This window comes from Aspergillus melleus (genome assembly GCF_016097325.1).
Source record: "Aspergillus melleus strain CBS 546.65 chromosome Unknown contig4, whole genome shotgun sequence".
Taxonomy (NCBI): Eukaryota; Fungi; Ascomycota; class Eurotiomycetes; order Eurotiales; family Aspergillaceae; genus Aspergillus; species Aspergillus melleus.
This window is the reverse complement of record NW_025763373.1, coordinates 3,854,665-3,881,419: the sequence shown is the minus strand read 5'-3', so window position 1 is coordinate 3,881,419 and position 26,755 is coordinate 3,854,665. Positions and strand designations below refer to the sequence as shown.

Sequence of the window (26,755 nt, the reverse complement as noted above, 5' to 3'; positions counted from 1 at the left end):
AGAAAATAACATAAAAAACAAATAGTGACCCCCAAGAATCCATCCAAACACCAGACCAAAACCCTGAAGAAGGTATGAAACGAAGTAAAAGACACAAGAAGAATAATCAAAGTCCAGAAGCAAAGCAAATATTAGGCCCATCTGCGCCGAGTCTCCATTCAATCATACGACTGGCGCCGTTGCGGGCAGCCACCCTGAATCTCATCCAATTCGTTCCATTCAATAATTTCACGAGCTCGACTCGGTGCTCTTCGGGTGGCCATGCTCTGCTGACGACTGTTCGAAGTTCTTCTTGCCCAGTTTGGCGAAGAGCGACTGGGGCTTTCCGGCACTGTAATCAAGCGCGTTAGTTCTCGAACTGATGAAAGTTGTTGACTAGCACCAAAACAAGACCGAGAACATACTTCTTGAAGCGCTTGCCCTTCAGATCACTCAGCTTCTTCGAGCAGGGGCTCATAATGTCATCCGACGGAGAAACGTAGTTGGCGGGTTGCCTGGGTAGGAGTCAGTCAGGGTCTGGTTTCCAACACATGCCGTCGTATTACTCACTTGTCGCCGCTGTCCAATTTCCCTTGCAGCACTGCACGATGATATTCCATGGAGTTCATGTTGGCCGGGGCGTTCTTGAGCTCTTGGGCCTTGTCGGCGTTGACCAGATGCGTGTTGGTGGAGCGATCGGTGAGGGGATGCGAGGGGGAGTCCATGGCGACGTGGTTATGGAAATTGAGATTTGAGTCTGAATGCTTTCTTTCACTTCTTTTCTTTCTTCTGTTGGTTGATTTGAAGATGGCAGATGAGTGGGGGAGAAAAAAAGTGCTGGCAGAAAGACGAGGGAAGAAAAGTGAGGGAAGAAGAAGGTCGACGGGGCGGCAAAGAATGAAAGTGCGGCCCCAAACGATTGTTGGCCTGGCAACCAACTTTACTCGGCCCTTTCCACCCAACTTTCACTTCGGAACTCTCCCTTTCACCATGACGTTTGTCGGATCTGCATGCCAGGTTTCATTGTCTTCGCCTGTCTCGTGTCTCGGTCGCTGGGGTCACTGCTGCCGCCACCGACTCGCAGGATTCCACGCTCGCGTCATCCGCGAGTTCCTCGTCCCCCGTCAACACCGGCGGACTGCTGTGCGACCGGAATGGCGGTGCCACCTCGGCGTCTATGGCATCTACGGTCGCCCTGTCCACCTCTGCCTCCTCCACCTCCGGGCTGGACGGCTCCGAGGGGGGCGTGGGAGGCGCATAAGCGGCGGTCGGACTGAGAGGCCCGTCCTGCGAATCGTCCGATAGATTTCGTCGATGACCCTGCCCTCGGTGGGACGAGGTCGGTCGAGTCGAGCTGGGACTCATCGACGGGGAGCCAAACAGGGGAGACGAAGATCGGAGGCTGTAGGACCGGGACACCATGTTCTGTACGCTGGGGAGTTCCATGTAGCTACTGACCGCGCCGCGCGAGAAGAGCACCAGCGCGAAGCAAAAGAGGACCATGATGCTCTGGATGACGGAGACTCGCTTCTGGAATACAAGCTCGTCGGCGAGCACGCCCAATTGTGTGCTGATGGAATAGATTTCTTGGTGATATTGAATCCGCTGGTGCTCGAATTCCAGCGCAACGCTCTTCCAGACGTGGTCGTATTGCTCACGGAACTGTTTCAGCTCGTTCAGAACCGTCACGTTCAGATTCTCCAGAAACGTCGAGGTTTTCCCCAATTGCCGCTTCTCGACCTTGCTGAATGCATCACGCAGAATCCGGGACTGCTCTTCGATGTAAAGCAGCGAGAGCGTGGAATTGGACTCCAGCATTTGCAGCCGCTTATTGACCGATTTGAAAAAAGACTCCTGCGTCGTTGGATTTGGCGAGGGAGGCTGAACCGCCGCCGGACGCACCGACTCCGATCCACCACTGGGCTCATCCTTCACTACCGTACCTGTCGCTCGCGGCACCGATTCAGCGGTCGCATTCTGTGCTGCAGGGTCCGGGGACGGTGGTGGCGGAGACGAAGCAGGGGAAGGCACCACGGTCGTTTCCGCAGACGCCGTAGACTTCGCCTCTCCAACGGCTTCCGTTGTAGGGGCATCTGAAGCTGTTACTGGGGGCGCAGGCACCTCTGTGCGGATGATTGGTGCCTCGCTCGTACGCGGGGGGTTCTGGTATGTCGCGGTCACTTCTCCGTCCAGTTCAACCGGGTCAGTTGAGGCGCCCCGCGCACTGCACGTATCTATGGTGCTCCAGGGTGCTGGCAGTAGTTGAACCTCGACCTCTCCGGCCGGATTGAAGCAAACGACTTGGTCTGAGGGTATCGGATCCGGCTCTTCTACCGGGGCAGTCTCGGCTCCCTGCGTGAAAGACTCCGCGCCCTTCTCCGGCTTCACATCATGTTCCACAGGGCTCGGTTCAAGCGTTTCCTCGGAGACGTCATCGTCGACTCTGCTACTCTCACCATCGTGCTTATACTCCTCCATCATCGTAGTGCCATGCACCCGGATCAAACTGAGCGGGCAGTAGAACTCATGGCCGTAGTGAGTCAGGAACTCGATCTTCAAATACCGAGCCCAAATGAGCGGATTCTCTACCGCAAATGCCTGCACCTCCCGAGTATTCCTGGCTTCGTAGATTCCAAGCTCCCTCCATTGATCCAGTTTGGCCGGGTACCGATCGGAGACGCTGACCCGAAAGGTGTGGAAGATGGAGCTGAAAAACTCGTAGTTGGCCAGGACCACCGTGTCCACCAGAATGTCATCGCACAATTCCAAAATCAGGAACTTGTTGTTGGCGCGACACTCATTCAGCATATAGCTGTCTTTGTTCTCGATCAACACCGACGACGAGCCTTTGCACTCGGGGTTCGTCTTGAGAACCGTAGCCGCGCAATCGAACGACGCATAGTTGAACCGCTCCTTGCACGTGGTCCCAGCGTCCTTTCGACGAGCTACACCCGCCGGCGATATGCCATGTGCGAGAGAATCTGCTCGCTCTTGGTCCGTCTTCTCGCGGGCGTCATCGTCGTCATCCGTCTTCCGCGCCTCAGGCGCCCATGACGTCGGTCTCGCAGTTTCGGCCGTGTCTGCGCCGAACCCGCCGAAATCGAGCTCGATCTCACCATCATCCCCGAGCGAGTCCAACGCATTGTTGATCCCCGTGGGCCGGCGGCGGTCTTCCTTACCGGCCGCGCCCGCACGCCTGCTCCCTCCGACATCAGCCGACTGTCCGGCCTTGGCTAGATTCTGCTTTTTCCAGTCCTCGAAGGACAAGAAGTTGGCGTTGTCCAGGAGCGAGTCGGTGTCCAGCTCGTGGTCCTGCCGTTCCGTCGGTGCAGCCGCCGCGGTCTCCGAGATTTTGACTGCGTCGGCGTCGTCGCCCTTGGTCGGCCCCTCAGTAGCGGTGTGGGAGGAGTCTAGTTCTGGCGTCCGTTGCCACCGCGTCTCAACGCAAACAGGCCACTGGATGAACCCGGCCTCGGCCTCTCGCCAGTCGCGTGCCAGGCAGATAGGTGGCGTGTTCTCTCCCACGGCGCCTTGAATCCAGCTCGAGGCCAGTGCGGCCACCGCGACGGAACTGGTGGTCCACGGAGCAACCAACATCATCTGATCCGGTTAAATTTTTTTTGTTGATGTTCGTATCACACCACCGAGATCGAGAGGCACCGAGCCGGCTGGATGGGTGGGCGTCTCGTTGGGGTCACTCGACTAAGTCAGGGAGCGTCGCATATGCATCGTCTTCTGTAGATCACAAGTGAGGTAATTAGCAATCAAGCTCGGGGAAAGGCTAGCCAATCGGTGACCAGAGAGAAAAAGACGCAAACAGAAGGGGGGGGACACTACAGAATTAATGTCGGCAGCCAGTAGGCAATTAATTGTACGCAAGAGGGCGAGGAGCTCAACAGCTCAACAGCTCGCGGGCGTCGGAGATATTGCAGCAACGTTTGGCTTTCGCGAGGAAACCGGCTCGGACCCATAACCAAACTTATCTGTCTTCTCCGCACGGGGAGGGCGCTCACCGCCTGTCCACACCGCCTTGTCTCTACGGAGGACTGTATCTACATCATCACAAATGGGTGCTGAAATCGAGGATACTTGACACACATATACACATACAATGTTGAACAGATGTACGAGTCACTTTTGCTTTGTTGACTTGAATCCTATCAATAGCCCCGGCCCACTTCTCCCGCTTGATTGTCCCAGCTAATTACAGTACAGAGAAACCAGTCCAGTACACCTGTGTCCTCGGGTAGATCCAAACGAAAGAATGAAGGGGAAAGGAAAACCATTCTCGTAGCTTTTTTGTTGCTTTCTTTCTTGTATTGGTTGTAGTTGATAATTGTTGTGATCGCCTCGCCCGTTGCGCCGCCAGTTCTGCCCCCCGTTCACGTTGAACCTTTTTGCGTCCTGATATAAACGAACATTTTTCAAACTTCCCCAGGATGTCATCTCCTCCAGGCTACCAATTGATATGTCACTTTTGAACTGCTCGTCGCCACCGCGTCCTTGTTCGAAGAGTGCTGAAATAGTATACAAGAGTGGAAGAGGAAACACGAACGTCAAATGTGTAGAAGCCGCGTACAAAGGATCTATCACATGAGAAGAGGTAAAAGAAGAAGCAAAGGTGTTAATGTTGGAATCATAATTTCTGTTAGAAGATAATCGACCGAGCGGAGAATAAAATTGTTGTGTAAGATAATAAAGAGGAAAGGAGAATGAGATAAAAGGAACACGAAGATTTGGAACGGATTGTGTGGTTTTCTCGGCTTTTCTTCCCAAGCGAGTATTATGCGGAACAGCAGGACGAGGACAGGTTCGCAAGTTGGCGAATTAGACGACGCAACTCCGGCCGAAGTTAGAGATGCAGGTCGTGCCAGCCACCAACGAGATCAAGATCTTCGTCGACGCTACCATCGTAGCTATTAAAGGACTTCACATTAGACTTGGGGGACTCCATGGCATCACGCCGCCAGCCCTTCTCCAGGAATGGGCGGCGGCGGCGGCCCTGAATAGGTTGAGCATCCTTCTTGGCCCAAGAGCCGTAGTCAAAGCCCGAAGAACCGAGACCCCAATCCTTGCGGCGGGCCATGTTGGTTTGGAACGACTTCTGCCCAAATGGAACGCTGGGCGATTTGTAGTTCCTTCGCTTATCGCCCAGTGCTGCCCATTTGTCGAGACTGCCCTTCTTGGGGGAGCTGTCCGGTGATTGAGGCGGCGTCGCGAGAGGGGTGACCCCAGGCTTACCGAGCATCGGCTTCTCGTCGAATTCGTCCGAGTCGTGAATTGGCTCTCCGAGGTGTTGAGCGCGAACATTCAGGATAGAGGAGGTGCGAGCATCTCCGAGGCTATGCAGAGGCCCCGACAGCTCGGGAGTGTTGCTTTCGTGACTCCAGCTCCGAGAGTTTTGTTCGCGTCGTGCCTGCAACGCAACGTCTTCGCCCTCGGATTCCTCCTCCTCATCCCACAGATCGCTCCAACTCTTCGAAATCTGGTCTTGCTTGTTCCGGCCAAACACCATGGACAAGGACGGCAGAGGTTTGGTCGCATGACTTGGCAGAGATCCAGTAATCGGGACAGGATCGGATGGCGGGGGGAACCGAGGCTCAGGCTTGTGAATAGCGGTGGAACGGAATGAGTCGCCAAGAGCAGATTCGAGAAGAGACGCCATCGAGGGGGTACCTTGCTGGACGGAGAACCAAGAGGTGCCGGCAGTCTCGGATGGGGGGAAGAGATCTTCCGAATAGCTTTCGTTGTCTGGGATGGCGGAGAGTTGACGGATAGCCTGGGGAGGGCTGGATTGAAGGGCCTTGGCCCACGGGAACGAGTCGCCTTGGTTGATATGGGGGCTCGAGATGGAGGGCGTGCGGAGGGGCTCGCGGTTGGCGCTTGCGGGTACCACTTCGCGGTCGTCGACGCAGAATTCATCCAGTTCATCGTCATCAGTGGTGAAAGAGACGGTGCGTCGGATGGCGTCGCGAACGCCAGCAAGCGAGCGCTTCTCGGGATCAATAGCCAAGGCATATCTCAATATCTCGAAGGTGTCCTGGGACATGTTGGTGAAGATATCGAAGAGAGACTGTCGGTCCCGAACGTAGTCCGCAAATAGCACGTCGGATTCAGTCGGCGTGGCGAACGGGTTGCGTGCGAAGAGAACATTGAGCAGGCAGATGCCGATCGCCCAAATGTCGGCCTTGGCGGGAGAGTAGCCGTTGGAGGCAGGATCATACTGCTCCGGAGCCATGTAGCGATCACTCCCAACGCAGGCCTCGTAGCTCCAGGCATCACGAGTAACCAGGCCCAAGTCACCGAGTTTCATGGACCCATCCTGGGCCAAGAAGATGTTCTCGGGCTTGATATCGCGATGGTACAAGCCATTCGCGTGCATGTATTCGACGGCACTGACGAGCTGCAGCATGAAATCACGCACGTGCTCGGTCTCGAGGGGTCCGCGGTTGAGTCTGATAGCCTCGTACAGGTCCCCGTTGGCGCAATATTCCAGAACAAGATACATGTGTGCATCGGTTTCGAAATAGTGGACAAGGTTGACGATGTTGGGGTGATACCCAAGGCGGCGGTGACTGTTGAGCTCCTCGAAACGAGCGTCGAAGGCAGGCTGGATGACGGCGTCACCCGACGGCTTGAGCATACATTTGATGGCAACATCTTGACCAGTCTGGATATCGGTCGCAAGGAAGACCATCCCAAAGGATCCATGGTTCAACGGGGCAACCGTGCGAAATCGACCATCCAAAAGCTGGCCCTTGATGAAAGTGTTCTTGAGGCAATCCATTGCGTGTGAAGGTATTCAAATGAGGAAGACGAGTCCGCGATTCCAACGAGACGTTGACCTCCGAGAGAAACCAAGAAGAGAAGAATAATGAAATGCAAGTGAGGAGAGCAGAAAAGAAATGAAAACAAAGCAGTAGACTGTTGGCTCAAAGTCTCATATAAATATCGAAAGTGAGGATATGATCACAAAAGAAAGTCAAAAAAAGAGTAGGCACGAAGCGCAGTTCAGGAACCGGCGAGGGTTGACAACACTAGGAAATTTGAAAGGACTGTTATAGGTTCATCGGTATATCGTCTTGCAAGAGTTGAGGGCAAAAGCCAAATGCTGACAAGTTATGAAAACTGAAAGAGTGTGTCGAAGAGAAAGACAGTGTCCGGCGAGAGGGACACGGAAGGGAACAAATCGAAGAGACGGAAAAACGCTGCGTAATATCGTAATTTTTTATGCTGGATGTATAAACAAGGCTCGTGAAAGGGAAAATATAAAACGGCCTTCGAACACCAGGTTGAAGGACCGAAGTTGTCGTGACTCAGGAAAGGAATCGAGGTTGAGCTATGACGACAGAGTCATAGGTTTGCCTGAGACAACAAAACCCAAGGCGGGAGGGAAGGCGGAGGTGATATATAAACAATGCTGAGGCTCTGGACAGCTGGTACCAGGCGTCTTCAGCCCTGATGCTTGGGCAGGTTGAAGATCCGAATACCAGCACCCGGCCCAGGGAGAGGCGAAGGAGGTTGACAACTAAGCAAGCGTCGAACTCCGGAGCAAATCGAGATCCTCACACGTAGTATCAATGGGCGATTGAAACGTAGCAGAACTTCGGAGGATGAATGGCAGAGAGACGAAGCGTCGTGGGTCCGCAGTGACTTTAAGAGAGGTAATTGGCTTGATATGAGTCACGGTAGGTGTTCGAAGGTCCCGGAACAAGGCAGCGGACGAGAGGCGAGTGAAACGATTATTGAAAATGGGGGTTTTCTTTTTTTTTTTTTCCTAGTTTAATTTTCCACAATGAAACCGAGGACAAGCTGATTCTGAACTAAATCAAGGCCTTGTATAGGTATTGTCTCGCTGTTGACAGAAAGTTGAGGGCGAAGTTGAGATGAGTCTGATAAAGCCCGAGAGCGCTTTAGATGGAGAGTTGACGAGAGGCGACGGGAGGCGAGAGGAAGGGAAGTGGGAAGGAGGAAGAAGGTAGGAGTGATGAAGTCGGTGAAGATGGGAGATGGGACGAGGAGATGGGAGAGATGATGATGATGATGATGATGATGAGAGGAAGGGGAAGGAAGTAGGTAGGTAGGGAAGGGACGGGATGGGGATGGGATGGGACGGGGAGCGCGGATAAGTTGGCAGGCGATAGGGATAAGGAGGTCCGGATGATAGCAGGTCGGACTGGCAGGTCGTCGTTGATAGGTAATAATGGAGTCGGTTGAGGGGCGAAAGGGTCGAATGAAAGGCGAGACGGCAGTCGGAACTTTGGATGGGGGGGGGGAGGGAGTGGAGAAACCAGTCACTGCGGCGAAGGCGAGAAGATGGGCGAACGAGCGAGAAGCGTCGCAGCTCGGCTTTTCCATGGAGTGACCACCTTGGCCCAAAAGGTGGGTGCCCCGCCGGCCAATGACGCCAGACGGTTACCGTACCTCGTGGATTACGGGTACAATACGTGCGATCTCCGGTCGGCCCACCAACTGTCCGAATCCGGCTTAGGGTCGTAGGGGACCTTCTCGACCTGCATCCATCGACCCCCCCTGAATGATTCATCTGTTGCGCTGCCAGCGAAACGATCGGCCCTCGTCATGAGTTTCTCTACCTACTTCGTAAAAACTCAGAGAATTTACTGAGTATTCGGTGGAAATGAAAATGAGAGAAAAATAAAAGAAAAACATAATCATCAGGTACATACGTCGTAAGTATCGCCCAACCTCTCCCTCGGTGGTGATCAGAAAGCAATTACATAATGCTCAGGCTGAGTTCAGTTCGGAGAAGGCACGCACTTCCGACCTGGGAACGGTTTCAGTACCTCGCTGTACAGCCATTACGACATCTTTCGCTCTTACGATTCATAATCCACCGACGAGTCATCCGCGGTGGTAGCTGTCATGCCGTGGCTGGAATCTAGAATTCTCATTCCGTTCACTAATTACCTCATACGCCATGATTAATTGCGCAACCGGCAGGCTGGCAGGCTGGCAGGTAAGAAAGTATGCTACGCAGAGCAAACAATTGCCCCGGGGATCTGTCGTGATAGGGAAGACCGGCATACAGGACTGGAGGACCATGTGTTCCAGGTACTACTCCAAACCACAAAGTTTAGTATCAGATAGTCACTTGGGGCTACTTATCTGCTCACTTCCCCCCTAAGATTATAGTTGCGACATAGTTTAACTTTTCGGAGACAGGAATCAACATCGATCATCACGACTTACGGGGTACTAGGCACGCTACATGGAGTAATAGACATACTTAGTAGGTACTCTGTAAAGGTTTTGTTTTGATTATTTAAATTTTGGCCTTGAGTAGAGTTACTGAGTGCTGAGTACTCGTAAGGCAGGGAGACCTGGCTGCCCAGGCAAGCATCCCGGAATGTAACTGGGGGTCAACTAAAGGAAAGGTTCCTGCAGGTCCGGACAAGGGTCTCGGCGGGAAAGCACCTTTTCGTCACCCCAAGTCCAGAGAACATAACACTCGTAATAATACTAATGCACCAGTTGCACAACTACGAGAAACCCCCGTCGAGGATCAACCGCCGGGCGCCCCCTCCCCCTACAGCGTAGAAGGGACTAGACCGGATTCATCCTGGCGGACCCCACCTAGGCAGCCGGACAGGTGATGACTGATGCTTCCATTTTCATCGGGTCTAGTCCCCCTCCGGTCGATGGCGGAGCATTGGGTGGCGGAAGGCGCTACTCCCATTCCGGCTGAGTGCGCTGGCACTAGGCCCCGAGAGGCCAATCAGGGGGGGACGAGTTGGTACTATTTCCAGGCTGCATGACGCCAGCACCCAAGTTGGAGGTGTCGTGGCCAATAATTGCACCATTCGTTGGGGAAATTCGAAGAATAGAAATAAAAAATAAAAATAATTCCCGGGGCAGCCAGGATGATCATTCCGGATTTAGGGGCGTATGGGGAAGATGAGGTGGTCGCAGATTAATTTTGAGACGATGACGGTGCAACTTAGTATTATGTGTACACTTAAGATGTTACAGATTGGTCGATTATCATTATCAGCGCTGTAGCAAGCGCCGTTGGTGATTGACTACTCCGGTGTACTTTGGACGGCGCAGTCACAGTACCTCTTCCGTTACGGCGTACCGCTATCTATCCTATCTCTTATCAGGAGCGATCAGGTGAATCGTCCCGAATCAATTTCTGCTGGGGTTCCAGTCCATATTTTGAGACCGGCCTGGTAGAGTTTACATTCTCGTGGTTCAAGTCCCGCCAGTCCCAGGGAAACCCCATGAGAGAGAGGCAAACAACTCAACAACGGCTTTGTGTGGCACAGCTTGCGTGATCAACATTCAATCCCTTATCGCGCGGCAGAGAGACTGCGGGGATTTTCCCTCTCGTTGAAGAGTGATGATCGTATGTCAAGGCGGGGGAGAGGAGGAGGGGAGAGATAACCATATGATGTTATGGAGTTATGAAGCGGCCTGGAAACAATCAATAATGCCCGTCCATCAAGCGCCCCTCCCCCTGGTTGGCGCTTGGAGTTTGGACCGGGTGTGTTAGATGCGTTCCCGTGTAGACACTACACTAGGCAGGTAGAAACCCCCGTGGCTGGTATGTCTCCGGTATGCATGTAGGCGGGTGGTTACCCAAGGTACCTGCCTGACCATAGAGGCATGTATGGGCACCGAGGTATCTGGAGGTTGGCGGTGAAGGACCACAGCTTGACCGCCTCCCGGGGTGTTGCCTGCAAGGTTTGTCCTTGCAGGCCGGCGTTGCGTGTCTCTCCTGCGCCTGCTGCCGAAGAAGGGAATTAATCCTCTTGATTTTTTTTTTTAATTTATTTATTTATCTTTTATTTACTGGTTTCATTTCGTTTCAATCTTACTCCGTACTCAGTATCCATCTAACTTATTTTCTTGCTCATTTTTGGGCTCAGCATCTCGTTGACATTGATTCTTATTCGATCACAAAAGGTTCGAATTTGACAGCGTGGAATGGGGGCCATTCAGCGGGAGCATGAACTGTCGAGACTGGGAGCACCCTACTTGTTACTCGGATAGGCAGGAGGTCGGGGCACATCCACGAGCTGGAAAGTTTAGATTGGAGAGGACGAGGGTTTACTGAGTAAGTACGGAGTAGTAAAGGCAGTGTTTATTGACACTTTACGAGGCCGCTCGATAATCATTTGATGAGATGAACGCGGGCATCACGCGATCCCTGGAAGCTCCCACCACCTCGAGAAGAGCTCTTCTGAGCCACCTATGAGCATCCTCGTGAATGTTCATGGGGAGGTGACAGCTGACTCTGGATTCGTTCGTCCTCCTCCTTCCATGGCTTTCCATGCCATTCTGTAGCACGGCCCTCGCGGTCCTTGGAGAGGCTGGCCACATCATGATGATAACAATCAGCCATGCCGATGACGATGATTGGGTTTCGTTTTAATAAGGGGAATAAGGGGCAGATAACTACCTTTTCTACGCTGGCTACCCATCCCTGGAAAGTCCCCGGGAAGTCCTGATTACAGGAGGTGCCAGGGTCCTGGTCATGGCCCCCCTTTTCTGGGGTAACTAGGTAACTATCGAGAATGTGGCGATGATCGTGGATCGATTTCCCAATCCTGTCGTTTGTTGATCTTATCGCTATCAGCAACGGCCTCCTGAATGAGGAGTGGTGTCCAGCCCTTTGAAGGAGTGCATATCACAACTCCGGGGTCCGGATAGAAATCGCATCATCATGTACGGATGTACACTTGCATACTGATATCTAAGAGGTGATACATCGCAACGGGCAAACAATATGTAGTTACCCCGCACGGTGGGAATTCCCCGACTCGGGGCTTTCCCAAAAGGAGGATCTTCCCTGTTCCCCGGATTGGCAAGCACATGACTGGTCCTTTGGTTTGTTTGTTTGGTTCTTATGTCAATCGTCCTGTGTACAGAGTACTGTTGATGCCATCAATCTCTCCATGTCTTTCAGTCCCACTCCCTGGGTTTGCCCCCAGATACGGATGCTGAATATCCAAACTCCCACTTCTCCACCTCGGGAATCGATCGACAACGGACGTCAGACATATCCCATCTCCAACAGAAAATCGCGCATATCATATGTATGTCCTGAGTACAGTATGCACTCGGTGCAGGGTGTACTGCCGCAGTATGCCTCCTTGCATCCATCGGACGGATCGCATTGGAGTCGTTGAGGGGTTTCTGAACTCTGAAGACTTCAGACGTGACCCTAACGCGCACAGCGTTTGGTCGAGGGAGATCGCTGCGTTCCACCTGTGCGACCACCCGCCTGGAGGGAAGGGGTTCGTCCTGGAGAAGACTCGGTGCTTATCTCGGCACCGAGAATTGGAGTCGGACTGGATCTGACGAGGACCATGTTTCACATCAAGCACCGGTCTGTGCAGCCCAGTCTGCATGCGAAACAAGATCGAGCATGTTCTGCTATCCCGTGCACCCGTATGCATCGCGCTTTCCATGGTCCTCCTGCACTGATTTTCAATATTTATGTCGACCGGATCATGCACGGGGGCGATATGGTGCACAAACAAGATATTTACACTTCTACTCTTCAAAAGTCAAACTTTCCAGCAGATCCCCCTCCCCACCGCAGCCCTATGCTACTGGCCTCAGGCAGCCTCACAGCTTCGCCTTACTGTCTGCTGCAAGCTGCACCAGCGCCCCATCCGAACGAACCACATAGTGTCTGCCTTCCTCCCACCCCAACCAGGCCTGCAGCGTCTCTTGCCCACCGGTTCCCGGAGCCAGTCCACCTCCGGACCAGGCCCCGTCGTCCGCGGCAATAGGCAAGGCCGGGGTCTCAGTCAGATGGACCGCCGACCGTTGCTCGTACCCGCTCTCTTCGAGCTCACTCTGTTCCAATACCGGTGTCGCGCAGGCATCGGTACCGTCGAAAATGGCCTCCCACTCCGCGCGGGTCTTCTCTCGAAACCGTTGGCCAAACGCCGCTCGCAGGACTGGCCAATTGGTGCGGTCGTCTCGCGATGGCAGTTCTTTGGGGCTGAACCCGAGGCCCTTCAGAAGCGCCGCGTAGAACTGAGGTTCCAACGCCCCCACGGCAAAATACTTGCCCGGATCTTTGGTCTCGTAGGTGTCGTAGAACGGACTCCCCCCGTCCAGCATGTTCTGGCCGCGGGGCTGATTCCATAGTGGCGTGTGGCGGTTCAATCGCGGCATCGCAGCCAGATACGCCGACCCATCTACCATGTTCGCCTCGACGACCTGGCCGCGTCCCGTGTGGGAGCGTGCCAACAAAGCCAACAAGATTCCCTGAAAGCACATGGCGCCTCCGCCGGCAAAATCGCCCAGGATGTTCCCCGGAGCGTACGGGGCCTCGCCCAAGCGACCCAGCATGGAGAGGACGCCGGACACGGCAATATAGTTGATATCATGACCAGCCATGTCCTTATACTTGCCATCGCGGCGGAACCCCGTCATCCGCGCCACAATCAGACGAGGATTATGCTTGAGGAGAACCTCGGAGGGTGAAAGGCCCAGACGTTCCAAGACCCCCGGACGGTAGGGGTCGATGAGAACGTCTGCCTTGGCCAGAATGGACAGCAGAGCACGGTGTGAAGCCGAGTCGCGTAGGTCCAGCGTGACGGATGTTTTGTGTCGGGTTAACTGGTCAGCGCTCACGGCATTGGGCCGATCGATGCGCAGAACCGACGCTCCGTAGTCGGCCAGCAGAAGGCCTGCGAATGGGCCTGGATGGTCATTAGCTTGCATGTATGGAAGCCAGTCCGTCGGATTTACGGAGTAGATGAGGACGAACCCGGAGCAAGACCTGCCAATTCTACGACACGAACTCCGGCGAGCGGAGGTGATGATTGTGATGATGCAGACATTATGATGTTGGTGCTTTCGTATACAGGGGGTAGACCTGGGTTCCCATACAGTTGGAAGGAACTGTTAAGATATATTTCTATCTTCCTCTCGTCCTCCAGATGGCCCGCCAGCCGAGGTCCGGGGCACGTGCGGGGAAGGCTTAGTCAGGAACGCATAAATCTGTGGTTATTCAATTGATAATTCCATGCCCAAAGATTTTAGTTATAGAGATGCAGATGCCCAGGCGCAATTTACCAATCTTCATCTCTACCCTCGGCCTCACCCGCGTCGTAAGCATCCCCGAGGTCGTCGCCAAACGCCTCAACCTCGCCGACCTTCTCCCCCGTCCAGTGCGCCGCGTTCTCAGGGAAGTCCTCCACATCCTCGACTGCATTATCCCATCCATTCTCGATGCGGTCCTCGGTGCGGTCCCAGCCGTCTTCGATTCGATCGGGGATCTGCTCGACTTCGCCGACCTAGATATTAAACGAGATGGGTTAAAATGCATTGATTCTATGCTTCGCGCTCCCCTCACGCAGCGATCAACACACAGGGAGATTGCTTACCTTTTCACCAGTCCAGTGGGCCGCATTCTCGGGGAAATCTTCCACCCCTTGTTCGAACTTCTCCTTGTTTTCGTCCCAGTTGTCATCTGTCGTCCCTCCCGGAGGGTAAATAGTCAGCTGAACCTGTCCGAATAGCCAACTATCACTCGCGGATAGGCAAAAACAAAATATGATAAATGATCGACATTAGAAGGGGGGTCATCACGTACGGATCTTCTCTCCCTCGTGCATCAACAGCGCACCACCCGCAACTCCGACTGCCGCGCCCGCCGCACCATACATCAACCCGTGATTACTACTCTTCTCGGGCTGCTGCTGCTGCTGTTGGGGATAGTACTCTCCGCCCCGAGATCCAGATCCCTCATACCCGTACCCGGGCTGGCCACCATACGAGGGCTGACCGTACCCGCCATATGACGGCTGCTGGCCATATCCGCCGTACGAAGGCTGACCCCCATACGACTGCGGCGGCGGGGGCGCACCGCCCGGGTGATGCCAGGTTCGTTCGCCGGTCTGCTCGTTGACGTAGAAGTAGCGGCCGCTCTGGTCGTCCCAGCGGGCGATCCACGGGTACGGCAGGTCGTGCGAGGCACCGGGCAGAGGACCGGAGGGAGGAGGCGCGGAATATCCACCGCCGTAGGATGGTTGCTGCTGCTGCTGCTCGGGATATCCTCCGTATCCACCGCCGCCGCTGCCGCCGCTGCTTTCACCGCTCTTGGATTCGAGCACTTTTCCGACGAGTTTGCCGACGAGGTCCATGGTGGGTGTGGATTTCTGTTTGTGTGCTTGTGGGTGTGGTGAGCCTGGGGAATCAAAGAACGGAGGGAAAGATAAAGAAAAAGATGATGATGATGATGAAAAAAAGGAGAACTAGTTCAGAAGGAAGGAGACGGAACAAAGAAAGGGGAAAGCTAATATACTTTATAGGTGATGAAAGAATGTCGGAAGGGGAAAAAAAAGTGGCGCGAGGGGGGGGGCTTTGCAAAATCAATCAAACAAGACCCTCGTTTCTGCTATCTAAAATAGCTTGACTGGCCCCTCCTTTGGGGCAGTCGAGATCTGGCATTACCTCATTGGGTCATTTAGTTTGTTCCAGAATCATCGTTTGAAAGCTTTTGGGGTTAGATTGCAGGCTAGTGTGTGTCTGTTTCCAACGCCAGTTGCGACCAGAGCCTCTATATTTATTTTCCAGTAATGACTGTGGGGTCTAACTGGAGGGGACACTGCCACATGTCTTTGGACTTGCCTTACTGTTAGGCCCAACGGACTCCTGAATCTGCCATTTTGCCTACAGGTATACGGTATACTGAATGATCAGAATTGTTGGGTTGGCTCGGTCGGCACGTGCCGCCTTGGCCCGAAGCTTAACTTGTGACTTAACCATATAAATTTATAGACAAAGATGGATTGCATTCACGCAGTCTCATCATCCAGACTCGTCTTAGAATATCCGCCAGGAAGGTATGAAGTGCCACATACATAGAAATTAGAAGAAGAGAAGAAAAATCAAATGTAAGAATTCAAAGAATGGAACAATGAAGTGTAGCGGAATAAATATCGAAAACATTTCTCCGTAAAAGGATGTCACATCATCATGAGCACGGGCAGAGCCACAGCTAGCAAGGCGCCGGCTGCGTGGCTGAGTCTAGCCTGGCGCGGTGCTGCGCCGGTGAACACGGGCGCCGGATGCTCGACCGTTGTACTCGGAGCTACCGGCACCCGCGATTCACTGGGCGAGGGCCGCACAAACAAAGTCGATGACGAAGGGCGAGGATGGGCGATTCCAGTTCCAAGGACAGGGCGCTGGGTGGGCACAGGACGAAGATAATGAGTATAAGTGGTGTCCGCGTTAGAAGGCGTGCCGGCGCCCCCTTCTGGACCAATGCCGACCGATGGGCCAGATCCGGGTACGGTCTCGGTCACCGCACTGACGGGCATGGTAAGAGTCAACGTGGTAGGCGACGGTCCGCATCGAGTGCACACCGTTACCGTTGTGGTCCATCCCGCCGGTGGAGGGGGAGCAGCAGCAGCAGGAGCGGTAGTCTGCGACTCGAGGGCAGACGGACGGTTGGTCACGGTGGCAGTGACTGGCAAGGTGAGAGTCACCGTCGTAGGGGTTGCCGCGCATTGCGTGCAAACGGTCACCGTCGTCGTCCATCCCTCGGGCGGGCTGGGAGCTGTCGTCTGTGCCGCCGATCCCGGGGGAGGATTGGTAACCGTGGCCGTGGCGGGGATCGTTCCAGGACAGTACGTCGTCGTGTAGGTCGTGGTAATCGTGGTGAACCCTGTCGGGCAGATGCTGGTATACGAAGTGACAATTACGGTCGTGACGGTGACGCCCTCGGAACTGGAGCCATTGGGGTTAGCTGGAGCCGTCGTCGTCTGGGGCCCATTCGTGACGCCAGGGGGCATCGTGATAGTGCCGCTTCCATGATTGGATGCAGTGCCGGTGGGCGACCCCGTTGGCTTGCCGGTCTCATTTGAAGACGAAGCGGTGGCTCCCTGCGATGGAATAGTATATGATTGGCCGCTGCTGCTAGGGTGGTTCCCTGAGGGGCTCAAAGTGGTGGCCTCGGAGGTGTGCGAGATGGTAGACGACACTTGGGAGGTCCAAGTCGTCGAGCTGGGTCGTCCCGAACTGATATGCGAGCCGGAAGAGACACGAGTACTGGAGGCACTCGCACTGGTTGATGGGCTCGGGTGGCGCGACGTGGGCGTTCTAGATGGCACCGAGCTGCTAGAATGACTGGTGATGGTCGAGACTGTTGACGTTCGTATCACCGGGGTGGACCTGGTTCGAGACGTGACCGGCGAGGTCGATGGGCTGGGTCTTCCGGAAGTGACCGGGGACCTCGAGGGAGTAAGCGTGCTGGTCACCTTCGTAGTGGCCGACGGACTGGGATGAGAGCTTGGGCGGCTGGTATGCGACGGCGATGTGGTGGCAATAGATGAGGAAGTTGGTGACACAGTGACTGGAGTAGACGTTGTCCCCGAGGAGATAGGCATGCTGGACGTGACCGGGATGGTGCTGGAAGGGATCGCAGTGGGAGTAGGGTGCGCGGGATCGCGTTTGACCAGGATGTCCTTCATATGCTCCGCATAGGCAGTTCCGTTGATCTGGTTTCGCTCCGATGCAGTGGCCTCCCAAAGCATGATGCCACCGAAGGTATCCGGGTAACGACCCATATACTGTGCAACCAGAACGTCGACCTCTTCGGGAGTGAGATAGTATCCCGGATTGGCAGCGTTCTCGCTTGCCGGAAGTCCAATATACAACTTCGCCGCGCGATTGCCCCCGTTCTCAATGACGTTGACCCATGCATCATAGTTGAAGCCACCATTGCCGCTTCCGGCAACGTTGAAAAAGTCCCGGGCAGAGCATCCTGCGGTGTTGTAGAACTGGACCCAGACAAAGTCAAAGACAGACGCGGCGATTGCGAGGCCCAATTGTTGGTCGGGGATTGAGCACTGGGGTGCGCCAGAGATGTAGAAGGTACGGTCAGGGACCAGACCGAAGTGTTCCCGGAATCGATCGATCATGGTGGCATAGCCTGCGGCAAATCAGAAACACGCCCTGGCCTTGTATAGACGACGGCGTCAAAGTAAAGAACTTACCAAAGCCACCGTTGTGCTCAATATCAAAGTCAAACCCATCAACAACAACATCACCGAAAGGGCGAGGACCATCCATGGCCACCCACGCATCGTCGATAGGTCCGAAAGCTCCCCAAAGAAAGTCGGTAAATAGAAGCGCATCCATTTCAGACAAGATCCTTTGGCTGTCAGGACTTGCGCCCCCTAACGACAGCAGAACTTTCTTGCCCGCTGCCTGGCAAAGGGGAATGTCCTCTACCAATTGATGGCAGCCAGAAAGAAGCTGCGTTTTGACCCCGCCGATCTCGTAAGTGTTGCCATCGCACTGATTGGCAAAGTTACTGCCAGGCCATCCGCCGGCACCCTGGCCGGGGAATACGTTGATGAAGCCCAGGTTAATGATGTCTATCGAAGTATCTTGACAGACTTCTCTAAGGCGAGGTTGATCATTTCCTTGACCCTGAAAGAAGGTTAACACTTAAACCCAGACACAAGGTGCACAGTTCAGTTTCTGACGCCAGTAAGGGGACCATACGTAATAGACGGCAACGTTAGATTTTGACTGGGCATCAAAAGCAAACGCTGGCGAGGCGAGACATGAGACTGCCACGACCACGGCGAGAGCCTTCTGGGAAACCATGACTCTTCTTTTCTCTTTCAGAAGACCAAGACCGCAAAAGGTAAAAAGAATGTGATTGAGAAAGGGAATGACAAGCGGCCAGAGGCCAATTCAATAGGTATGTCTAGCTAAAGAGAGCGTGTGTGCAAACAAGTCAACGAAAGGACGCAGACAAAAACGCCTGCTTGGACCGTTCCTACGAACAGGAGAACAGGTTGGACAACCGGAGAGAGAGAGAAAAGAGGGACCAAAAAATATCATAGCGAGAAAACCGGCTGGAGTTAAATATACGGACAGCCCGGGGAAAATTGGCAAGCATTCCGGGCATCCAGCGTCTCACCACCACAGAACTGGTACAACCAAGTCTGCCCGCGCACAACTAGGAAATGACAATTGGGGGGCTCAGAGTTTACCGAGTTTAAACAGGATAGCAATCTCTCCATAATTGCAAATACTTGAGACCAACGAGACGCTTGGGGTTAGCGTGCCCTAGGATGAGAGTGATATTAGGGGACCGATTGGTTCAGGGAAATTGCCATCATGGGGGATACCATGGCCGAACGATATCTGTTCGTAAAGAGGGGTCATATCCTGGTATAGAGCCGCACGAGACAGGGACTAGAAAATCTACGCTAGACTTTAGTGACGAGACTTGCATGAGAAAGGTAAGAGGGTTACCACAAGCTAACTGCTCCTGGACCCAGTCCGACGGGGTGTCGGAGGAGGGTCCGGTAACCGGCTCCATCAGGATAGCAATGAATTCCTGATTCTAGCGACTGGTTAGTGGTTACTCCGGAAGGAGACCGTTGAAGGTAAAATGAGCCGAGGACTTGATCGACGGACAGCATCACGGATGGAAATGAAATGCGGGAATACCAGGAGGATGCCATGACGGATGGACGTGGCCACCACATGGTTGGCGGTTGTACGAAGTAGTTAGGGAGAAAGAAAGAAAGAAAGAAAGGAAAAGACTAAAGAGAGAGAAGCAGAAATGCACTAGTCCCATCTTGGCTCTAGTGGCATTTGAACCCAGTCAGGAACACCAATCAGCGAGAACTCCAAAGTACACTAGTCTAAAAGGGGCAGTCGCACAACCAACGGGCGAGTCACCTGATCGACCCGGATCTTCGCCGATCCAAACAGAATGAGAACCATCTTCTCTCCACTCTCCGGTCTACATAGTACATACTAGTCCGGAGTATCCTGGACAGTTCCTACAATTGACCGATCTCAATGAGTCAGTATTTCCAAATGATTTACACGAGGTTACATCGACGCTCACTCCGTGCAAATTTGGAGGACCGCAATCTCCGCTAGCCGCATCAACTGAGCACTGACCCTCTCCGAGGAAAAAGAACCACCGGGGCAGCATTTTTCTTAGAAACCCTCTTACTCTTAGCGCCTCGGACTCCACTGTTCATATGGGAGATGAACCACGGGCCAACGAGATAAGGCTATTAGGCTATGTCGGACGCCACGCTTATGGCAGTCACCAGCCTAGTACTATCTGCCTCTAGTCATCTCTGCGTGGGAATGAGAAAGGTGCCTAGCATGGTGGGAGCCTACCATATAACCCTGTCATATTGGATAAAAAAGCTCCGCTGTATATCCGAGGACCCTCGCTTCGCTGTCCTTTACATTTCGGCACTTCGCACACGAAGTGGGCGCTTTGGGTCCTTTTGTTTTATTCGTCCAGAAAACTCGCCGTACGCCCGGGTTTTAGATGGAGATAGGGAGAGACAAGAAAAACAGGAATCAAATAGTATGGATCTCATGGCGAGCGCTGTGCGTCCTAAGGTTTCCAAATGCCGTCCCGAAGCAAACAAAGGGACGATATCTGCAACATGCAATCTCCCGCCTTTCACAAAATTGAAAGCAGTACCACCTTGTGTGACGGGATGAGGCCGTTAGAGATTGCGAGGGCCTCCCGCGGGTGTTCATCATACGATCTACATACTGCTACGGATCCGAAAGGCTTGGCTACGTTTACCGAAGCCGAATTGAAGTTCAGAGTATTGAGCGAATCCGATGTGCCTGGGGTTTGTCGACCTTTGGCGTGCGATAGGTGCTAAGTCATAGTATCACATTGTACGTGGTGGTTGAGAAAGGCAAGCGACGACAGCTAGCTCGGTCGGCCTGCGATACATCTGGTCCAGATTCAACCGACTACTAACGATCCCATGGGTAACCCTTGAGGCTAGTATTGGTGGAGTGGACATTGGGCCTGACAATTCAACGGGTTTAAGGCAAGCTGATCATCTATGTGAAGAGAAGCCATATACTGTAAGTCTGTTGTAGATCCTGACTACTCATAGTTACATTCATATCTGCAGGACAAGAGCAGCAGGTAAACCGAAAGAGATCTAACAAGCCTGCTATTTATGACTACATACGACTATCTCACTATGCAATTCGCCTATCATGTTTGTTGGAAAGTCTATAAAGGGTCGTATGTTTAAGCATCGACTTTGGTTGCGAAATAGCTACTCAAGTACGAATGCCTGTAAACGGGATAACCTTGTAAACGGCCGATATGGACTGAGATATGGAATGAAGGAACAACTGAGGAGCGAATCTCTAGAGGTATATGTTTCTACTGTGACTTGGTACAGCTTGATCTGAACAAAGTAAAAAATAAAAAAAATCAAGACCAGAACACCTCCTTCAGCAAATCACACATCAATGTGATCGACCTCTTTCCCTCCTTTAGCACCCCATCCATGGCTAGGAATGGGTGCGGCATTCCCTTCATCACTTGCAGATCCACCTGCACGCCAGCCTTTGTCAACTTCTCTGCATATTGCTCCCCTTCCGTTCGGAGAACGTCCAGCTCGCCCACCATTACCAACGCCCTCGGAAGTTGAGACCAGTCCCCCCGGTAAAACAGCGGGCTCGCCTCGGGGTTGGCCCAATCCGCCTCGTCAGGAAGGTAATGGTTGCGATACCAGTACATTTTGGGAGCCGGAAGTGCTGGCGTGCGTTCATACCGCCGGTAGGACTCATTGTTCTCGACCGTCGCTGTGTTATCTGTGACTGGGACAGAGAGTAACTGGGCAAGGAAGTGAACGGGAGGGGACAGTGTGAGCGCCTTGTGCGTGATAATTGAAGCGAGGTTTCCGCCAGCAGAAGAGCCTCCGGTAGCCATCTTGGAGGTGTCGACGGAAAGTCTTGAGGGACCATCGGCTAAGAGCCAGAGCAACGCTTCCCAACAGTCGTGTACGGCAGCTGGCCAACGATTTTCGGGGGCCAGCCTGAGAGAATTAGCCACTGTGACCTATAGGTAATAAAAGTATTTCCAGCGCATAGCTCGCCTACCGATAGTCAACCGTCACGACAACGCAGTTTCCCCGCACGCATAGATTGGTGCATACGGGGTTCTCCGTATTGATGTTCCCCAGGACCCAGCCGCCTCCGTGGAAGTAGAGCATTACCGGCCATCCCGACGCGGGCTTTTCTCCCTTGGGAGTGAACGCTCGCAATAGGATCTCTGGGCCTTCTGTTTCTCGTCGCTGAATGGTGATATCTTCCGTCTTTCCGACGTCGAGCAGCGGGCCACCACCGGGGATCAGGACGCCGCCAGTTCGCGAGGCTTCAACCGGTTGAAGATGAACCTGTTGTAAATTGATGACATGCTGGTTGTAGAAACTCACATACTCCGGGTCCAGAAGGTCTTTCACCGAGTTGTGAAGAGGGTATGGAGGTTGGGGATCGTTGGAGATGGACATGATCTTCTGAGTAACAGGTAATGACACTATTTTGTATACGAGAGAGTCACAGAGAGAGGAAGAGAGAAAAGAGTGGAGGCGAATCGAGTAGAGAGGGGAAAGGATATGGGGCCTTTTTGCCCTCATCCCCTCACTGCGATAGTTACATCGCGAGGGTTCCATTCCGCAAGGGACGAGCAAGGGAACGTGGGGGCATTGTTCTCCAATCTTGATAGAGAGGGCGAAATCCATAGTAAGTCCGTTCAATTAGCGGCCATTGCGAGTCTTCCCATTGGAACGCGGCGGAGACGTGGGGGTGGATCGCGGCGTCGATAAGCCTATACAACAATAACAACGGGTTTCCCCGCAGAGCTTCGTATTTGACGATCTTTTTCGGCAGACATTCTCACCGTTTATTCACTTGTTGCATGTTTCATCGCCCCTGGATGTGACTCTAAGTCTCCACTAGATACCGTCTTTCCTACCTGTAAGGCACAATGACAACGAAAAAGCCTCATTTCTTACCGATAAGGCCTCAGGGCCTCTTTCGGACATGTATTTTTAAGCCATCGTTCTGAATGGCGTGATCAACTCTGTTCGGTTGCAGTCACAATGGACCCAGGTACTGAAAGATCGTTGGAGAATGATATCAACCGACCGCGACCTATACCACGTTGCAGTGCAACTCATGTGAGCACACACACACTATAGTGTCAATGTATCAAGAGCTCTTCGTATTAAGCTGCCGGCAGTAACATCAATGACATCGACAAACTCTGTAAGGTGGATGTATTTTGCTGAGAGTGAACAAATGCTTCAAGGTGAGCTCGGTATAGATGCAGTCCCAGGGAGATGCGAGGCCCTGTCGGATGTAAATAGCTTGTATTTGAAGAAAAGCTCAGAAGGAATAGTGACTATAGATAGATGCGTGGCTGCGAAAATGCTTCCACTGAACACGGATGTGGGAGTCCGATGTATTGGTGCCGTATAGCAGTTGGGACTGAAACCCAAGCCCATGGATTGTAGATAAACCGGTAATGTCATGATTAACTTGTGACACGAGGTCGGCACTTAAGAGAGGTCGATAATACTCTTCGTCCATATAGGCTATCCTATCATTGGTACCGGCATTTGGGAGGAGAATCTGGACCGTTGGCGCGACGCGTTGGATGCCCTTCATGCCAGAAATATGGCGATGATTCAAGCCGAATAAATGTTAGAACGCATGCATAATTGTATCCTTGCAGGAAAGAAAGAGGAAGAAGCAAGAGAGAAAAGTTGACGATGCGTCCAAATGGGCGAGTCCGCTCATCACGTGGAGTTTCCTCTTTTCCCTCTCTTTCACCTTTTCGTCCTTCGTCCTTCGCTGTTCATTCCTTCATCCCCTGTCTTCTCCTTGAGGAACATCCATTGGCATTAAGATGCCCCCTTGATCCCTGCAACATTCGCACCCCATCATTTCTACCAGGAAGTTCGGGTCTCGCTTTGCGACTGGCTTATCACCACGCGGCTTCGCTCTCAATCAAGGGAGAGATTCCCCCAATCCCTTCAAAGGCGCGCGTGTACTGATGGGATAATTCAATTATGAGCGCCCTTCTCTTCCATGAGGTTATACAGATCCAACTTGTGAACCTTAATGGGTAACCAGGGATTTTCACACCAATCTTTAACCCCTTGATACTCAAGTATGTGGGTTTCTTCAGGGTTTTAACCTGCATTCCTGAGAAACGGCGCTCTCAATCCCACACAGACCATCTCTATTGAAGCTTGCTGCTTTTGCACCATGCCTCATGCTTATGCATTCCGGCCCCTCTGCTTCCGCGTTGACGCGCCCAAGGCGCTCAATCACCTAACTCATTTAGTATGGGCCTGCCAATCGTGCTAGACTGATCTCCTTTTATAATAATGCCTGCGTGCTTCTTGAGCTCCCTGAAAAATAATTCTATGCCATTTGGAATCTCAGCTCTTTGCCAACTCAGACTCTCGCATACTCTCTTTCATCTTTGGCCATCCATCTTGTAGTTCCCATCGGTTGCCTACTTTGATACTCTGGTGAATGCTTCACCATTCTTGTTGATGGGAACTGCATCTTAGCTGCTTCGAGCCTTTTCTCTGGAGTCAAAGCATGGCTGGTCGATCGATGTCGCATAAGAAAAGCGGATCATGGACCAAAGTTGTTATTTTCGTCTCCCTATATGTCTTGCTTCTGGAATCACTCATCGAGTGGGCACTGGCGCTATATCTCTACGCCTACCGACATGTTGATTCGAAAATGACCCCGAGTCTTATTCTCGCTCTCGTGGCGGTAGGCGCATCCATGCTCGATGACAAGGTGCACGCTGATCCTGATCCTAATTCTTAGTCGTTTCTCACGGTTCCGCTCGTGGTCCTGCATAGCATTCTCGCTTGGCAATATAACAAGGTTGCCGGGTTTGGAAGCCAAAAGGCCGTTCTCCATAAGGCCTGTATCTATCTACTGCGATTAACAATTATTGTTTGGTTAGCTGCTAGTGTCGCCGGTCTAGTAGTCGTTTCGCAACAGGTCTCATGTCTTCCAGAATCGGCCAGAGACAACTTCTGGAAAGAAGGCGTTAGCTGCGCGCTTCACCGAGCTGTTGTTATAGTCTCTGTCATCGCCTTGTGAGTTCTCTCCCCTATCCACGCTTATCCCAACCATCATTAACTTCAATTAGTATTACTGTGTGTCTTTATTTTTGCTCTAGAGAGCTAAGTGAACGCCCATATGATGTGTCCTTGCTGGGCGTATACAAACATCCACGAGCAATCCGTGATGGCAGCTTCATTTCGAATTCAACAATGCAAAGTGACAGTACATTGAAAAGTGATATTTGCTACGTCTGCCGCCGCCCTGATGCAGCCTATGGAAGTAGGGAGTACCAATACTCTCCAAGCGATACAATGAAGAAGTCCACAATTCTTCAGCATCCCACACCAATTCATCCAAGACCGCACCTCCCACTCGATGTGGACCCTGGGAGTGAGAGCAGCGACATCCTCTCGGGATCAACAATCTCACCCAATGGCACTCTGAGTAGGAGATCACCAGGAGGGAGCACAATCAATGACATGAGCTCTATCTGCCGAACACCCACTGGTGCAACATCAACGGTCATGCATGATCCTTTTTGGCAACCTCCTCCCCTGTTTGAGCTACCTGATGGCGCTGGAAGCTCATCCACCTCTGTTCACAAGAGACAGAAATCGTCTTTATCCTCTATCCGCAAGCTTCTCCCAAAGACCTTTCCGTTATCACTGCCACTATCTGCAGACCCTCAAATACGCGCCCTGGCAGATCCCAATGTCCCACGCGACCTCGAGAAGCAAGTAGAACCCGAGAATGTCAACGATCCGAAAGACGATATTCAACCGCAGCCAGAACCTTCTACCGAGCAGCAACGAACGGAATCACCCCCTTTCGCAAACAATACGGACCCTCCAAGACCGTCGCTTCCACGGTCCATGACAACGAATTCTGCCGAAGCCCCCGAGGCTGTATTACCTGCACCATCTAACGTACACAGATCCAACACCACGCAGACAGGTCCCATTCAAACCGTCTATCAGCGTCAGCCCAAGTTCACCTCGGTCCCTATCAGCCCCCTTACGCTCCACCCTCTGAACAGAGCCCCCAGCCATAGAGCCTCCGTGGTGGAACCAGACAGGATCGTTAACCGCCAAAGCATGCTACACAGCGACAGACGTCGAAGTCATTGTCAGTTCGAGCCTGTTCAGATCCCTCGCTACACCAGGAGTCAGCACCTTCCGCACACTCGATGGTCCAAGCGGAGCCGGCCTGAACCACGGCGCATGTGGTCCCAGTCCCGTCGAAACGACGCCGAAGTCATCTACCCAAGCACGCGGCGATCTCGCAGCAGTACGTGCGGCGGCTTTTCGTCCTCTGGCCATCTAGATTGCATACGAGAAACAGGCAGATCTATGGACGAGCCTCGAGGGGATATATTCTCAGATGACAACACTTACCGAGGTACCTCCCGCACTAGCATGCACAGGTACTAATAACTCAAAAAAGTCTGCAGGTCAGACGTATCTTGTACGGATAGATAATGAGAAAGGGAGGAGCGAAGAGAAGGGAAGAGATGAAAACGCTATTTCAAGTCTGACCTTGGATTAATATTTCTTGATTCTGTTTGGAGCGAGCACCTTTATTCTATGTTCAAATAATGATCTCCTGCGGGATGTGATGGCTATGGCTGATCTGAATAACTAAATGAGATGTATGTGAATTATGTCGATTGGAAGAATGAGTCTCTTGAGCATAATGCTATATGCTACAGTTATATGCTGTCTTTGGACACCCCAAGACGCCAGACGAATCAATCCCACTCACGATCCTGCCATATGCACCAGTAGACTTCATCAGAGCCCACAAATGGGCCTAACTCTTGGGCCCATGGCCCAACCCACTGTGGGCTGATGGCCCAGATTTCAGGCCCAAGCCCAACCATCAG

At 52.9% G+C, this 26,755-nt stretch overlaps 8 protein-coding genes across 8 annotated transcripts; 1 reads left to right on the top strand and 7 right to left on the bottom strand.

Moving 5' to 3' along the window:
* Nucleotides 1-228: 228 nt before the first annotated feature.
* On the bottom strand, nucleotides 229-704 carry LDX57_008101 (Spo12 family protein; the record flags this gene model as incomplete). The annotated part of the gene is made up of 3 exons (XM_046089827.1): nucleotides 229-331; nucleotides 405-494; nucleotides 550-704. The coding sequence occupies 3 exons, from the start codon at nucleotides 702-704 to the stop codon at nucleotides 229-231; spliced, it is 348 nt and encodes a 115-aa protein (XP_045945799.1).
* A 295-nt stretch (nucleotides 705-999) lies between these two features.
* LDX57_008100 (Sad1/UNC domain protein) lies at nucleotides 1,000-3,579 on the bottom strand (the record flags this gene model as incomplete). The annotated part of the gene is made up of 1 exon (XM_046089826.1): nucleotides 1,000-3,579. The coding sequence occupies one exon, from the start codon at nucleotides 3,577-3,579 to the stop codon at nucleotides 1,000-1,002; it is 2,580 nt and encodes an 859-aa protein (XP_045945798.1).
* Nucleotides 3,580-4,831: 1,252 nt separating this feature from the next.
* Nucleotides 4,832-6,766, bottom strand: TPK2_2 (putative serine/threonine protein kinase; the record flags this gene model as incomplete). Its single annotated transcript, XM_046089825.1, has 1 exon — nucleotides 4,832-6,766. One exon carries the CDS (start codon nucleotides 6,764-6,766, stop codon nucleotides 4,832-4,834), a length of 1,935 nt encoding a protein of 644 aa, XP_045945797.1.
* A 5,807-nt stretch (nucleotides 6,767-12,573) lies between these two features.
* On the bottom strand, nucleotides 12,574-13,683 carry CEFD2 (CaiB/BaiF CoA transferase family protein; the record flags this gene model as incomplete). The annotated part of the gene is made up of 1 exon (XM_046089824.1): nucleotides 12,574-13,683. The coding sequence occupies one exon, from the start codon at nucleotides 13,681-13,683 to the stop codon at nucleotides 12,574-12,576; it is 1,110 nt and encodes a 369-aa protein (XP_045945796.1).
* Nucleotides 13,684-14,033: 350 nt separating this feature from the next.
* On the bottom strand, nucleotides 14,034-15,107 carry LDX57_008097 (WW domain-containing protein; the record flags this gene model as incomplete). Its single annotated transcript, XM_046089823.1, has 3 exons — nucleotides 14,034-14,258; nucleotides 14,349-14,434; nucleotides 14,558-15,107. 3 exons carry the CDS (start codon nucleotides 15,105-15,107, stop codon nucleotides 14,034-14,036), a joined length of 861 nt encoding a protein of 286 aa, XP_045945795.1.
* An 825-nt stretch (nucleotides 15,108-15,932) lies between these two features.
* On the bottom strand, nucleotides 15,933-19,497 carry chiA1 (class III chitinase ChiA1; the record flags this gene model as incomplete). Its single annotated transcript, XM_046089822.1, has 4 exons — nucleotides 19,240-19,497; nucleotides 18,478-19,188; nucleotides 17,964-18,402; nucleotides 15,933-17,899 (listed from the first exon to the last, which is right to left on the bottom strand). Exons 2-4 carry the CDS (start codon nucleotides 18,580-18,582, stop codon nucleotides 15,933-15,935), a joined length of 2,511 nt encoding a protein of 836 aa, XP_045945794.1. The 5' UTR covers nucleotides 18,583-19,188; nucleotides 19,240-19,497.
* Nucleotides 19,498-21,205: 1,708 nt separating this feature from the next.
* Nucleotides 21,206-22,286, bottom strand: LDX57_008095 (alpha/beta hydrolase; the record flags this gene model as incomplete). The annotated part of the gene is made up of 2 exons (XM_046089821.1): nucleotides 21,206-21,812; nucleotides 21,877-22,286. 2 exons carry the CDS (start codon nucleotides 22,284-22,286, stop codon nucleotides 21,206-21,208), a joined length of 1,017 nt encoding a protein of 338 aa, XP_045945793.1.
* Nucleotides 22,287-23,663: 1,377 nt separating this feature from the next.
* On the top strand, nucleotides 23,664-26,323 carry LDX57_008094 (uncharacterized protein). Its single transcript, XM_046089820.1, has 3 exons — nucleotides 23,664-24,570; nucleotides 24,628-24,905; nucleotides 24,959-26,323. The coding sequence occupies exons 1-3, from the start codon at nucleotides 24,391-24,393 to the stop codon at nucleotides 26,301-26,303; spliced, it is 1,803 nt and encodes a 600-aa protein (XP_045945792.1). The 5' UTR covers nucleotides 23,664-24,390; the 3' UTR covers nucleotides 26,304-26,323.
* The last annotated feature ends 432 nt before the right edge of the window (nucleotides 26,324-26,755 follow it).

Excerpts from the sequence above, each read along its gene's own strand:
- LDX57_008094 (XM_046089820.1), top strand. The coding sequence starts at position 24,391 with ATGGCTGGTCGATCGATGTCGCATAAGAAAAGCGGATCATGGACCAAA. Across the intron at positions 24,571-24,627 it reads TTATTCTCGCTCTCGTGGCG|TCGTTTCTCACGGTTCCGCT; the intron begins GTAGGCGCATCC and ends CCTAATTCTTAG. Across the intron at positions 24,906-24,958 it reads ATAGTCTCTGTCATCGCCTT|TATTACTGTGTGTCTTTATT; the intron begins GTGAGTTCTCTC and ends AACTTCAATTAG.